This window comes from Wyeomyia smithii, chromosome 2 (assembly GCF_029784165.1).
Source record: "Wyeomyia smithii strain HCP4-BCI-WySm-NY-G18 chromosome 2, ASM2978416v1, whole genome shotgun sequence".
In the NCBI taxonomy this organism is placed as follows: domain Eukaryota; kingdom Metazoa; phylum Arthropoda; class Insecta; order Diptera; family Culicidae; genus Wyeomyia; species Wyeomyia smithii.
This window is the reverse complement of record NC_073695.1, coordinates 2,443,307-2,459,639: the sequence shown is the minus strand read 5'-3', so window position 1 is coordinate 2,459,639 and position 16,333 is coordinate 2,443,307. Positions and strand designations below refer to the sequence as shown.

The window sequence follows — 16,333 nt, the reverse complement described above, 5'->3', positions numbered from 1 at the left end:
GTGATCAATCCTGGACTACAGAATGTCACATCGATGATCGACTCCGCGCCGTTTCTACTGAAGGTGCTCTTCAAGCCGACGTTGGCCAGATCTATGTTGTGCTTCGCCAAAGCCTCCAACAAGATCCGGCCTCTCTGGTTTGTGCGTAGACTTCCCCACTCAGTTGCCCATGCGTTGAAGTCGCCCGCCACTACCAACGGTGTTAGACCGATCAGCTCCCCGGTGGCTCGGTCGATCATCCTTGCTAACTGCTCGGTAGACCAACGAGGCGGAGCATAGCAGCTGCAGTAGTACACTCCGTTCACCTTGGCAACCGCGTATCCTTCGTTTGAAGTTGACACTATCTCTTGAACCGGGAACCTGCTCGTCGTCCACATTGCCGCCATACCGGACCCGTCCGAAATCCAGTTACCGTTTCCGGAAGGAATTCGGTAGGGGTCCGAGGTTATGGCGATGTCCGACAACGACTCAGTGACTGCTTGGTATAGCAGTTGCTGAGCCGCGAAGCAGTGGTTCAAATTTAGCTGTGTCACTCTCACGCCCGTGGCTTGCTAGTCGGCTTACCGGCCGTGCACCTCGGGCCTCCCATTATGTGCTTTGCGTCACGCTTCCCGGCGCACGCCAAGCACGTCGGGGGCTCTCCGCAGTCTTTGCTTTTGTGGCCTGCTGCACCGCACCGCCTGCATTGGGAGCTCCTGTCAGGCCCCTTGCAGCTAAAGGACTTGTGTCCTTGCTCGAAGCGTCGAAAGCAGACCTCCGGCGGCTGGTAGATGGTGAGTGGGCACATTGACCAGCCCACTTTGAGCCTCGCTACCTTTAGCGCCTGGTTTGCGTCTACTGACGGAAGCCTGACAGTGGCGGTCTGACCGGTCTGTGATTGTCGATAAAGTTTGTGCAATCAATATCAATTTTTACGAAGATAGCTTCACTGTTCAGTTAAATCAATATGCGTATTAACTAAATCCGCACGTCGATGGCGGGTGTCATATCACCTCACCTAGGCGAAACCTGCCAGATTACGCAGGAGGTCCGAGGTCTAGAACTGGTCTGGATGATAAATGTGGACTCGCGACAATTATCTGTGAATTTTGTGTTTTTTTCACCTGTTATCAAAAATTATCAAATGCCCTGCAAGCCAAAGTGACAGGATAGCGATGAAAGCTGACAGCGCCTGGATGATAAATGATTCCACGCCTGTCAGCTCAGCCGGCCTAGATAAATTTATTTTATAAAAATTGTTACAAAAGAATTGATAAGAATTTTTTAACTTGAAACTACGGTTCGCTAGTGGTAGGAAAATTTTCCCGTTAGCAACGGCCATTCTCAATGCTAAAGCTTTTCGAGTTACGTGACTGTTTTGGGCACGTTTTATCACTTTATAATTTTATTTTTCTACCTCAAAATCATTTTGCCAAACGACGGTTTGCTTACTAGGAATTTTCGGTTCAAATTTTGTTAAGTTTACTAAATTCCAAACTCGAATTTCAATTCTACGACAGCAAGGCACGCCTACTTTTTATTGTTCTAGTTAGCCATTTTGAATAACCAAAAACGCTTACTACCGTTGTGTTTGAGTTCTTGATCGCAACATATCGTGACTTTCACTACCGGTTGGCATGATGAAAATCTGCTTGAATTGTACGATTCGCCAATATGCCATTTTTGCAGGTTATGAATGAGAAACCTGTTTTCTCTTCGTGATGATGATTCCTTACTTTTCACGATATGATACAAGGTTAGTAGAGATGGTAATAGACTTGTTCGTTACATTTTTACCGACTTAATTTTGAATAGGAAAAATACATTAAAAGATTATCGATTTAGGCTACGGTTGCGACACAAGTTATTGATGGCTTTCATGGTTCAGTGGAAGCATATGCATAATTATCGAATTTTTTTCACACTTTTTTTTTTTCATATCAACATGTACTACCTTCTATACATGTATTAATTCTCCAGCTGCCCCGTACAAATTGCCACCGCTGGTTAGTTTGCTGAAACTGAGAATTTCCAGCGCCCGTAATAATAGCAATGTGCACAAAGAAATATCCTGGAACATATTTCTACATTTACAACAAAAAAGTAAGAGAGAAAAAGCTTAACAGAAACATGAATATGTACGCATTTCGAATATGAAGGTGACATGACAGGAAGATGGATTGTTTTTTTCTCTACATGTCCATCCACACTCAAACATCTGAGATCTCAGGATAAACGTGGCTTGACAGAGTGGCATTTATGAACATGAATGTGCCATCTCTCATCTGAGATCGGGTCGGTTATATAGCTACTATTTCAATTTGCTGGCTGTACTAAAATAAGCAGAAAGAAGGGAAACTGAATGGATGTAGAATTTCGTTTTTGGCGCAGCACGACGGCTCCCTTCTTCTCATATTGCCGCTCAGTGAATGACAGCACTTCGATATGCTTCTGTATTCGGACCCATACTTTTATATTATATCTTCAGCATCCATTCGTATAATTCCGTATGTATACATCTATATTTTGTTAATATGTTCTAGCAGTTGACAGGCCGTATGTCTTTGCAAAAGTAAGTATTAAATTAGAACTTGAATTGAGGCGTCATGCTGGAAATGCGCCTGAACGCCTGTCACTACCAACTTGGCATCTTCCAATATAACGAATACAGAGCTAATTTGGTGATGGTGTTATTACGAATAGTAAGTATTATTTGTTCGAAAATGTTTTTAGTATAACTAAATTGTTTAAACGGCAAGAAAAGTTATCTAAAATTCTTGAAAGTTTTGATGTCATAAATGCTACAACACGTGAGAAAGAAACTAGGAAAATTTGCACTGACGCAAAATAAAATGAAAAAATAAAACTAGTTAAAAACAATTTCCGTAACAATTAGAAGTATGTGAAATTATTCAGGGCTCAATAAACAAGAACACATAACTTTCAGAAAGAAAATGAAAATTAATCGGCTCAATACTCAATAGATTAAAAAGGTTTAAATATGAGGCACTGAAAACAACTAAAAATATTCGAACGAAACCGACGGTTAACGGAACTAGTGGAAGTTTCGAAACAAACCCAATAGCCAAAAATAAGAGAAAATGAGGAGTAGAAACTATACACAAGTTAAGTTTGTTTTCAAACTTTTATGCAAGAGCTATTTTATATAACACAAATAAAATAGCAACAGAAATAATAAAACTTACATATAGTATAGAATAAATAAAATGCTTGGAATGTAGGGTTAAGTGAAAACTATAAAAAATCATTAGACCGCATAATTTTAAACCGAACAATTTATAATACATATAAAGGCACCAGAAACGGAAAAAAATCCTTAATCTTACTAAACAAAATATAAACAGCAAAAAGTGTCCCTAAAATTATCAACTGAAACAATCAGAGCATGGATAGAAATTTTTCAAAATCTAGCATAATCACAAAAAAAAGTTATTGAAGTTGAAAAGATATAAGCAAATTGTTATATTTCTTTAGAATACTCAGAGTATTGAAAATCATAAAATCGGTAACGATTAACAATTGAAAAAAGCAGGGCATTTAAGACAACGGTTTAAAAATATTAAGGTGCTGAGTGCATGAAAGAATATTACAGAATAACATAAAAAATATGTTGAATTTTGTCAGAAAATACTCAAACTGGACAGTCAAAGTGATCAAAATCAGAAAAATTCAATTTCGATTAAGTCATTTATAAAGATGCATAAGCAACGACAACCATCAACGAACCGTTTAGTTTTGTTATACAATGAGTTAAAAATAACCGCATGGTATCGATAGTGAGGCATAAACATGCTTTACCAGGCGGAGTTTTATTTGTCATGAGAACAAGAAAGAGAGGTTTATAATATTAAGTGCTAAAGTATGAGAGCTACAGCTTGGGTGCAGAGACTTTTAAAATTTATCACGACGGTAAAATGAAGCAGAAAAATTTATCAATGGGCTAAGGCTCACTGAATCTGAGAAGGTCTCGTGGCATCAAACAATATTGTAAAACCCATAAATAAAATTAATCACTAAATCAGTAAAAAAACCGGAACACCATTAATTTTCAAACGTTTAACGTGTAGCGGCCGAAAGTTTTTAAAACTGAATTTTGGAGATTTTCGAAGAATAATTATTCAAAAAATTAAAAAAAACAAGAATTCTGATACTGATAAAATAGATTTGTAATGGAGATAACAATAATAATGATTAATCGAATCCTGGAAAACCAGGGTAATGAAAACTACAATAAATAGAGGTCGAAGAATGAATTCAAAAAATATATATATATTTGAAACTGATGTTGAGTAAGAATTATCAAAACTATTTTAGGGTCCTGATAGTCTTACTTACCTTACTAATCAGACGAAGGTCTGCGTGGCCTTTGCTGTATCTTATAGCCGACGCCATTGTTCAATCCATGGCTGCTCGTCGCCGCTTTTGCAGACTGCGTAGGCTTCCACCGTGGATCTCGATCCACGTTGCGCGCCACGACGCCGCGTTCCTATTGGGTCGTTATCCAAAACCATTTTGACTGGGCTTCCATTCGAAATCCTCAACGTCTCATATATGCGTGTCATAATGTAAATGTCGTCGCTGCAGCCAAGTAACACCTTCCTTGGTAATGTTAAAAAGCAGACATGAAAACCTTACCGAGATTCGAAAGGACTCGAGATCGTCCACAAAACTCGCACCATACACATCACTCTATCCATAGTCGCTCTGACCAATCACGCAATTTCGTCAGAGAACCCTTGTTCGTGCATTACTTGCTATAGCTGATCACATTCGATTGTGTCATACACCGCTCAGAAGTTGATGAATCGGTGGTGCGTGGTTACGTTACGGGTCCTGATAGTCAAATATATTAAAATAAAAAAAAATGCCTAAACTGTACCTAACAGAATGCCAAAAAACTATTTGGTTCTGCTCTTTTTGCGTTTTGATAAAATGTTTGTTTGTATGGCGAGCAAACAAGTGGAAGTAGGGGGATTAGGGGCATCCCGCGACCAATGTTGGCCCATTAGTTGTACATCTACGCAGTTTCAAGATATGTTCTATAAGAATGCTCAATATACCTCGTGGGTGCTCATTATGCCCCACACATCGACTGATTGCGAGTTTTTGATGCATGAATCTAAATTGTGTTTTTCACCATTATACGATAAACTTTCCAATTTGTGAATAGTGTACTTTTAATTATAGCTAGTTAATTCAAGTTTTGCACTGAAGACAGCTTAAAATTTTTGTCGTTTTCCATGCTTAAATCAGCAACCAAGTTAGGGTGCTCATTATGCCCCTATTCTCCCTATTCTCTAATTTAATCGAAATATATTTATTGTTAAATGGTGCAGTGAGTAGTTGTTTTGTAATGCCTTGTTTTAAATAAATATTTAAATTGAAAAATATTTTCAATCAACTTTCTCCATAACAGGTAATAGGTACTACAAACTTCTGAACTTCGAACGAAAGCATTTCTAATTTGTTTCTGTTCGAAATACAAAACAGAGTTTATTACTTACTTTTACTTTCATGGCGACAGATCGTTGAGATCCTATGCCGAATCCAGAATACGCCTCCACAAAACTCGGTCTTGGGCTGCTTCTCTCCTGTCTCCCCTTACTGCTCTGGCATCCTCGTCGACAGCACACATTCTACGCGTGCGAGGTCTGCCTCGAAGTCGTCGGCCTCTATCCGGTTCTCTGCTAAATATTATCTTTGCCGGTCGCTGTAACCTGCTGTGTTTCATCAGCTTGACAATATCAGCGTGTTTGTATACTTCATAAAAAGCAAAGCCTTGGTGCTACATTCCAAATAAGGAATTCGACCTTTTGTTTATTATACACAGACTTTGCAGCCAACTGTTTGATGTACAGGACATTTGCGGGGCTAGCGCTACGATCCTACCGACACTAACAGTTTCTTCCGAGCCCAGACTCGAACCTATGACGACTGGCTTGCTAGGCCAGCATCGTACCTCAAGACCAACTGGAAGGTCTGTATACTTCGTATAGCTCGTGATTCATGCGCTTGCGCCACACGGATTCTACGCTCGAAGACCCCAAGGGCTCGTCGATCGGCCTCCTTCCACGTCCACGATTGATGTCCGTAGAGCGCCACCGGGAGGATAAAGGTCCTATAGAGCGCACATTTTCTACGGATTTGTAGGCTATGAAACCTAAGCTGGCTACGCAATCCGTAATAAGCCTTATTCGCTGCCGCAATCCGTCTCTTCACCTCGCGGCTCACCTCGTTGTCACATGTCATGAGAGTAACAAGAGAAACAAATTCGTCGACCACTTCAAAAGTCCATCTCCACCGCAGCACCAACACCCGCAGAACTATGCAGAACTACGTGCCGCGCAAAAAGAAACCGCGTAAATTGCAGAATCCGTGTAAAAATAACCGCGTAAGTTCCAGAATCCGCGTAAAAAGCCGCGTAAAGAAAAACCGCGTAAAAAGCGACCTTAGTTTACTTGCTTTTGAGAGCCGTAAAGGCCTCCTCAACTGCTCCCCGGTTAACACCAATTATATCAAAATCGTCTGCGAAGCCCAGAAGCATGTGAGACTTTGTGATGATGGTGCCGCTCCTCTGCACACCTGCCCTTTGTATTGCACCTACTAAAGCTTTGTTGAACAGCAAGTTCGAGAGCCTATCACCCATCTTCAGACCATCTAACGTCACAAACGCTTCCGGAAAGTCGCCCGCTGTCCTGACGCATGTTATGAAACCATCAAGCGTCGCACGTCACAGTTCAATAAGTTGTGTTGGAAAACCATGTTCCAGCATAATTTGCCACAGCTCGTTGCGTTTCACCGTATTGTACGCTGCCTTAAAGTCAATGAATAGATGATATGTCTGCAAGTCGTGTTCTCGAAGCACTCAGCATCGAACCACCCAGTACGCGGTGGTTCCCGTTGTCATGTCTATCACTTCTCGCGCTGTTTCGCGAACCTTGCCTACCTCGAGATAATGATCCGAGTCGATGTTTGGCCCTCGAAAGGACCCTCTCCGCGGCGAAGTTCTCTAACCTCAAGCCGTTGGTAATAGAGTGAAGGCTTTCCCTACCAATAATGGGACGAAAGAACTCCTTTTGTCCGAGTTGTGCATTCATATCTCCGATGACAATCTTACGTTTTCTCAAGAAGCTCATAGAACTCCTCCTTTACGTCATCGATTTTATCGTTTGTCGTACACTTTGACAAGGCTGTTTTTAAAGAATCTGCCCTTGATCCTCAATATGCATAGAGGGTCATTAATAGGCCTCCACCCAATGACACGCTTCATTTAGTTTACGAGTTTATTATTTGATCAAATAAGAAAACAACGTTCGAATTCATGAGCGTTTCAAAAGGTCATAATCAGTTTAAATTTTTTCATTTTTGAGCATGTAACATACATTCTTTACATTCTCCTTGGTCTTTCTGAGTTCCTGTTTCATCGTAGCCCAATCTTTTTCGATAGGCCGGCTCCGGGTAGTTTGGCAGATTCTTGTCTTCAGGAACAATCATGACCGTCCTTGCCTTATACCATTATAACACAGTTTTCAAATAGTAGCAAGAGGCTAGATCTTACCAAAATGGCTTTCTCTATGTTGTCTCAGAAGTGGCAAAAGCTCTTTTTGAGGCATTCAGTCTTGTAAATTTCACTGTTGATGGTTCCTTCTGTGGCGAAAACTTGACTTCGCTTGCCACCTTCCAAATGGCAGCGAATTTGGGCACTTTCTCCATCTCGAAACTATCATCCACTTCAAATTTATCCTTTCCCGAGAAAAACTCCTGTCCGGATAGTTGTTAAAAGTCAACTTTGACATACGTTTCATCGTCCACCTCACAGTAACTACTTTTCGTCTACAGGTTTATGTGGACCTATCCGGCACGGGTTTTGGTAGTTGTCTAATGGCATTCATCAAGATTTTTGAACCTTGTATGTCTATAATCTACTACTTACCTTGATCTTCTGGACGTACGATTTCGAAACTCCTAGCCTTTTGGCCGCATCATGTATTGAAGTGTTGAGATGACAAGTAAATTTTATTTGATCTTCCCTTCGATTTTTCTACCTATTGATGCCGGTTTTTTTCCAGCTCAACTCTTGTGATCCAAAGTTAAAAACTTTAAGAACTCTTGAGACGGTCGAATTACAAATGTGAAGCATTTTTCCCGACTTTCACTTGAACCCTTTTACTTGAAGCTTGCATATTGGCGGCAACAAAACACACAACTGTCAAATTCACAGCATGTAAACAATACATTTTGAAGACGAAAAGTCCAAAATTTGGGTAGTTTTTTTCGTACAGGAAAAAAAGTTCGTGTCCATCGTCGTGACGTTAATGAAGATGTAATGTGTGGGCACGTTGTATTCGCAATAGTTATGTCAGATCTGTCAGATTTAAAAGGTCTGGTTCGTGGTGGCCCGCTTGGTACTGGCCCACGAAACTCCTGGGTAAAGATGATAGATAACGAAACAAGAGTAATTTGCAGGCAGCACTGATAAGTGAGATACCGTGGTAGTTGTGGCACTCCATCCACCCATCCGGTAGCTATTCTTCCTCCCAAATCGCAGTGCAGCGCGCTAGCCTACACCTCTCTACCATGCTTAAAGAACTCTCCCTGCAATCCGTCTTTGTCGCCGGTTTTGTTGTTCTTTAGTTTCCCGATCTCTCAACGAACTTCATGAACATCGGAGGCTGGTACTAGGTCATCTGCTGCTAGTGCTCCTAGATCAGTTCCAGTTCCGCTTTTGCTTGGTGTTCATCGAAGTGCTCCTTCCACCTGTTGATCACCTTTTTGGACCCCATGGGAAGGTTTCCATCCGCGTCGTTGTACATGTCGGCTTGCGACACATAGCCTCCGTGAGACCGGATAATCTTCTCATAGAATTTCCGCGTATCGTTGGCCCGTTTGTAGTTGGCTTTAATGTAGTTGTAGAACCGTCCTTTCATTCTCAACATACACACCCTGTCGGAGATCTACTGCTATTTGATCACACGACTCTGCATCCTGCATAGCACTATATAGCCGGTACCTAGGCCCATGGTATTACTGTACCCTGCGACCATAAGTCCTCCGTACCTGCCATTCTTTTCGGTAAAGCTCCTGAAGCACAACGATTTCGAAGTGGCGTGGTTCTAAACGATTGTTTTCATAGGTCAGTCATCCACTACGGATCAGTCGATGTTTGAGTGCCTTCGGCACGGGAAACTCGGAATCGTTGCTTGGGTCGAGTTCATTGAAGTATTGTGGACTCCTTTGGTTGCCGCTCGCCTAATCCGAGATTCGGTAGCTTTTCGATATTAGATCTAGTTGTCACTGTCTAGCCAAGGAATCATCAGTGTTAATAATAAATCAGTGTTAATAATAACCTCCAGCTTTTCTCTGATAGGGTCTGCAAACTTCTATTCTATTTTCAATTTCAGTTGCCCAAGACTGCTCTTCGAGCATCGCTTTTTGCATTTTGGATTTTTCGACCAGGTGCCCCTTAGATGTGTTTACTTTTAAGAGGAATAATCTCGATTCCAATGTCTATTGTCTGATAAACTAAATTTATCAGAATCATGTCAATTTTTACGCCATCGAGGAGCTACAAGGAGTGAGATCTAAGACTTCTTGTCCTATAGCATTGATGAGAGTGGGTTCGTTTGTTGAAAGTTAAATATTCAAGCAGGTTTTCATCCTTGTGTACACATTCGAACTGCCCCAAAAATTTAGTTATTTTGCTAAAAGATGCTGAAACCTTAATCATTTAAAATATTCCACAACGCGAAATTGGTCGAACGGGCTTTATCTTGACTTTAATGATTAACACCAAGGATGGAAAAACTCGTATCGCATAACAATCATTCGGGTATCATTTCTGAACGTGCTATTTATAAGCTTTCAATCCTAGCAAACCATCGCTATTAAAAGTTACACATTCTCAAGCTTGCAAGAGACAACTTAGAGCAAAGAAATATATGGTAGCTTTCTTTGATGATTTTGTTTCAGTATTGCCTGCTTTAGGCGGAGCGAGCAACATTTAGCGAGTGTTTCACGAAAGAATCGTAAACGATTGCACTCAAGCGATCGCAATGATTCTTTCAAATGTTGGTTGCTTGTAGGCGTAATTCGGCTACTCCACGTCGTGCTTTCACCGTGATATACCACGATGATTCTTGGTGATTTCAAGTATCAGATGCTAATGAACCATGCTACAATTTCTATAAGCATTGATGATACCTATTTGCTCCGGCAAGCAAACAATTGAACGCAATCTAACGTTCATTTGGATTCATAATTTTGTATCACTGGCGATAATATCTCAAAGCTTCTCGCGATAATGTTGAATGCAAGTGAACTTGGATACAATAAATACTATCGTGTTTGAATCATTCAGTCTCCTTCTAAGGTAATCGGAACTCTTAGAAGCGAAAAACAATCAGCAGCGTTTCTATGGAAAACTTGTACGCGAGTGGAAATAGTTGAACGATAACTGATAAATCAAAGAACACATTTGCATGAAATATTGCTAGTGAGTGAACTTTTCCATGCTTGATTAACACTAATAAAATTACTCTCTGGAAATAATTTGGAGGCTCTGATAAGATTCAAAATGGTAGCTGGAGACAATTAACGGCCTATGAATATCATTCCGATTCTAGCAATACTCATACAAGCAGGTTTTTAGTCATCTTTGACTGATTTCCAGGAGCCGGAGGGTCAATATGTTGAATTTCAAAATGACTGTAAATCGACTTCAGTTGCCATTTTGAATTTTTGTAGTGTAATCATATTATTTCCAGAAAGTTATTTTATTAGCGTTGCACAGTGGTTTAAAACGCGATAAACGTGATCGTCAGCCTTTTGAGTATAAAATTGCCATTTAAATGCTACAGTGTATTCGACAAAGTTTTTGTAGATCTTAAGGGGCATCTTTTGTTGTAAATAAATTTTTGATTAATTCACCTAAAAATGAGATAAAAATTTAATTTTTTTATTTACTTATCAAATCAAAACAGAGATAGGTACCCTAATTTTTCCTAATTTTGTCTATACGGAAGTACCTAATCCATACCAAAATACCTACGTATGGACAAAATTAAGAAAAATTAGGGTAACTATCTCTGAGCTGACGTTTTCTTTTCAGAATTCAAGCCGAAGTCCGTTAAGAAATTAATTTGGGCACTAGAGGGTTTATCACACCCATAGTTGGATATGAGGCAGATTTAGTACTCAGGAAGAAACGCATATTTTTGAAAAGGCGTACAACGTTCCGTATAGGTTGAAAGAAAAAGTTCTCACCTATTTGGACAAATTATAGAATGAGAAAGTTATTACTCCAATAAAAACTAGCGAATTGGTGTCACCGGTTGTTGTGGTAATAAATAAAAACGGTAATATAAGACTAGTAATAGATTGTAAAGTATCAATAATCAAATTAATTATTTCTAATGCATACCCTTTGCCTTTTGCATAGGATTCATTCGCCGGATTGGCCGACTGTAAAGTTTTCTGCGCACTCGATTTAGAGAGAGTTTACACTAAGCTTTCGCTTTCAGAGAAATTGAAAAAAAATATGGTTATCAATGCAATCAAAGGGTTATTTACTTACAATCGACTACCGCAGGGTGCGTCCTCAAGTGCTTCAATTTTTCAGCAAGTTATGGACCAAATATTACAAAATGTAGAAAACGTTTGTTGTTATTTCGATGATGTATTGATTGCTGGAAAAATCTTACAAGACTGTGTTGATAAATTAAATCTAGTTTCGGCAAAATTGTCAGAAGCTAGTATTAAAGTAATGTAACAAACAATCCTATGTAGTTCTACGTCAACCTTGCGGTCGTAGCTCTGCATACAATCCTTCTGTTATTTTTTTAATCCATCTCAGCTCTGTAGCGTGTTGTGTTGTGTTCCTGATCTGAAGAACAAAATTTATGAAATTGCATTTATTGACATTATCGTTATATTCTATCCTAAGAACTCTGGAAAATTTTGAAATTTCTGGCTACCAACGGTATACCACATCCGAACTATCGTTTTCAACAACAAGATAAATTTTCAATCCTCTCAAGAATAGAATTTTGATTATCTTCGTCCTGATTAGAGAGTCTATACATCGAGATAAGATAAGGCACTCGCCGTTATGGCAAGCTTGAAAAAACACATCCTAAAATGCTAAATATATAGCCAACAAAACATTAAAACCCAATTCTGATGTTCCAGATCTTGAATTTTGTTTAAAAAACCTCTCCCAAGCGAAAATCCTGCGTTCGGCTATCAAAATAACGAGAATGAATAAATTAGGAGACAAACAATATGTTATCCATGGATAACCGTACGACCCCATTGCTTTACGTCAAATGGAGGTGATTTTTGCTTTGAGTAATGAGTGGTAAACAATAATCACCGGAAAGGTTCAAATGTTTGTCACAAAATCGCTGGAGGTGAAAATCGGTCGCAGTTTAGAAAGATTTTAGACGATTCAACTTTAGGCAAATTTGCTACAGACACAGTCTAGTTTGTTCCACAAATCTTCGAGCTCTGTTTTTTCTGTGGTGGATCATTTCAGAATAAAGTTTTTTGAGAATTAATTACTAAAAATCATCTAAAAATCATCAAAAATTCATCTCAAAAAAATGAAATGTTAGTTCATTTGAAATACGGACATGTATAGCTGATGACGGAAAGCTCGTGCTTTGATATTTTTCTAATATTTTGTACAGCAAACTGTGTTTTGAAGAATAGAACGATTTGATCAGGCAACATCTATGTAACATTTCAATTGTTTTACAAAGGAGGTTGATTAGAAACCATCGAAGATTTTATCAATTTAATATGTCTGTTTGATAACTTAAACAGTCCTTTTACTAGAGATTTACTATTTCACTAAAAATGTGGGTAATCTTAATGTTATGCTTGAAATTTTTACAATTTATTTATGTACTCCACATTAAAAAAGTTTTCCACAATTCAATCCTATACACCAATAAGGCCAACCGATATGTTTTTTGTGCACCGTATACACATATATTCCTCAAACAGATTGATTCAAAAAGTTAGATTAAAAAGAGTAATGCTTCTAAGCAACGGAAGCAACTGTCTTGAAATAAATTATTATCATAATATGTACTCGATTAATTTATTGTCTTAACTCTCAATTTATGCTAGAATTAAGTTCATTTCTCGACACATTAGAAAGAGAAGATTAAAACGGAAGAAAGCGGCGAACAATTAGCCGTTGCTATCCATCTGATTGCTACTCGTTAATTAACACTAAGCGCATCGTGCTTCGCATGAAAAGTTTAAGAACGTAGTTTTCACACGAAAGGGGTTTGTACAATGGGGATTAATGCTCTTCTGAATAGTAACTGGCACGCCCTATTAAAGTTAGCATAATATATTTGTTTCACTGCTAATTATACCGCAGCATTGTGCCGCACGATGCTGTACTAGTGCTGAACACAACCATGATTTTTCTCAAAAACATTGAACAACTAGACGTTTACCCAAAAGCAACCAATAGTTCTCCATCCATTCTCCATTTGGAGTAGAATGTCATCACAAATTTATCAACATACATTCAACAACACAACTGGGGCTACCTATAAAAGGGCGGAGACATCCGATTCAAGCCCGTGTAAATTTTTAATTCAACAATAGTTGTGACTTGTGTGCAATGTACCTTTAAAATTTAGAGCGGTCTCAAGCGGGGTCCTGGAAAATAGGCACGTATGAATTCGTGACTGCACGAAACTCAACTTTTTAATACAGAAGATAGAGAGAGAGCAAAACCAGACCGTGCATCCATAATTCAACATAATAATCATGTCTGCTATTCATTATTTGCTACTCGCATGACGATTCGCAAAAATGAAACCTTCCTGCAGTAACTATTAGCACTCCGCACATGTACATTTTTTTTTGCATCGTACAAGAAGCCACGCCCCCAAAGCGCATGCCGCCTTCGGAGCGAAGCCCTATGCTCTAGTCCCCATTGGTGGCGTTGAAAGCGAACATCGGAAAGGAACAGAAAAATAAAACCACCGATGCAATGAGTTGTTTTCAAAAACAACACGCGAATGAGGGAGAGAACAAATGAGTAGATGGGACATTTATACAACCATGAGAGTAGGACAGCTAGAGCTGTGTTATAGCCTTTTTAGACGATGGTGCTACTCTGGCGGTATGCCCTGTCCAAAGGTAGTAGACACAAGACATTCAGTCTCAATCGAAATGCTTAGGCAGTGACAACCTCGCGTGCTTCCATTCGTAATAATGAAGAAAAAGATTGATGTGGAGATTTGATTTATATAATCGGATTTGTGGATTCGAATTTTGTGCGAATAATTGAGATGAAATTTACGAAACATACAATTTGTGTTTTAAGCTAGGAAATGAGTAAGCCTGCACTTTTTTTTCAATTCATTGTTGTAGCTCAATATGATTGATGTGAGTGTATACGGAAGTCATGCAATGCACGCGAGTGGTTTTCAAAGTAACGAACCGGGATCAGATGGATATCCTTATTTGTCATCAAATCATCAGCACCATTACTATCACCAACGTCAGTCAGTAGCAAGTGTTGTTGATTGTGCAAACCCGTCGGATTCCCGATCCTTCAACTCGCAGCTCATTGGCAGCATCAATAGTGCGGCCAGTAACAACTGTACGAGTTCTCCCAATTACACCCAACAGCAACCTTACTCACATAGCCATTTGTATAGTCCTTCCGCGATAGAATATGGTATAACCACCTCAAATTCCCCGTCGGATCTTTACTTCGATAGTGAAACTCAGAATATTTTCTATAACAATGGTCAAACCAGTTCCACACCCTTCCAACAAACAAGGATTATTAGTGCAGACAATGGTTTAAGTTATACCAATCTAGATTACATGTACAGTCAGCAGGATTGTGGGGACAGCCTGATTAATCAAGAAAACAAGTTACGCATACATCGCTATGGAACGTTCGGGTTATCCGCCGTTAGCGATAACAGTTCGAGTGACCATTCTGTGAACCATCATTCGATACCGGCGAATACCGGCTGGTCTCATCAGATCTATGGGGAGAATAATGTGGTGCACCATGCGCAGCAGAACTGCGCAACCGGATTTCCGCCAGCCGGCGTCCTTGAGTCACAGGTTCTGCACTCGACGGCAACCGCGCGACTAGAATCCGACAGTAAGCTCGGTATTACCGATGGCAGCAGTAACACCTCCGGGAGTGAAAGTAACAGTGCGTTGCTGCAGCTACGACATGACCATCTGCACCAGCAGAATTCGCATAATGCACCGACCTACAAGTGGATGCAAGTCAAACGAAATGTGCCAAAGCCTCCAAGTAAGTGTTTGAACACAGTATGGTAATTTTCTAAGCTTGTAATGCTTGTAAAGAAGAAATATTAGGTTTAATTGGGGCCTTCTTTTAGCCGGTAATACGGCAATCAATAGCATGAAAAACATCTAATGGTATGCAAACATCTGTTTTAACACAATAGGAAGTCAGTTATTATGTATATTTATCCACGTTAACGATCTTTACGGATATGTTAATGTAGCGCCACTACAAACAAGTGTACTGCTCAAAAATTAAAACACGAAATGTTAGTAATTTTAACCCACCGTGTAAATTAAGTGTCACACATGCGCGGCATATTCTAGCGTTTGGCGTTGCTATGGACACAAACAAACGCTGGACGCGTGCTAATTTAAGCGAAAGTTGACTTTTGAGGGTTGTGAGAAAAGTGATTATCGGTGCTCAAGAAACTACTTAAGAGAATTTATCAATCGAGTTTTATGAATTGCTACTAGGGTAAAATAAAACAATGTATATACAACTCTGTTACGGGTGTTGTTTTCATAGCTTCCGTGAAAATTACAATCTGCCTGATCAAATGAAGTTGAATAAATCCAACTTGAATCTTCACCCTTTCAGCAGGTCTTGAGGTACGAAGCTGTTCTAACAAGCTAGTCGTCGTATGTTCGATTCTCGGTTCGGGAGATACTATTAGTGTCAGTAGGATCGTAGCGCTAGCACCAAGGCTTTGTTTGCTAACCTAATTTTTTTATTCACTATAACGAAACAAACAGTAAACATGGTGCTGGAGATCCAAATTCACGGGAACCAACGCCGTATACCAAAAATAGACGAATTTTACCGCTACCGTTCGATTTCATATCTGATCGAATACTTTTTTACTGGGAATTCAGAGTTGCGTTCATCTACGTTGCACCTTTTTTGTGCCGAACGCTGAAAATATCAGGGAAATTGATGTGATGTTTCAGGATATATCAGGGAAAATCAGCGAATTTGATTTTGAAAACTTTTTCGCCACCATGATAACCACATTTTTTGAATTTAACTATG

At 39.5% G+C, this 16,333-nt stretch overlaps 1 protein-coding gene across 2 annotated transcripts in view; it reads left to right on the top strand.

Moving 5' to 3' along the window:
• Positions 1 to 14,204: 14,204 nt before the first annotated feature.
• Positions 14,205 to 16,333, top strand: part of LOC129725868 (homeotic protein labial-like) — a 51,475-nt gene continuing 49,346 nt past the window's right edge. For both annotated transcript variants that reach the window (XM_055682211.1, XM_055682210.1), the window contains exon 1: positions 14,205 to 15,307. In XM_055682211.1, the coding sequence (XP_055538186.1) occupies positions 14,404 to 15,307 (904 nt within the window). In that variant the 5' untranslated portion in view covers positions 14,205 to 14,403. The remainder of the gene's footprint in view (positions 15,308 to 16,333) is intronic.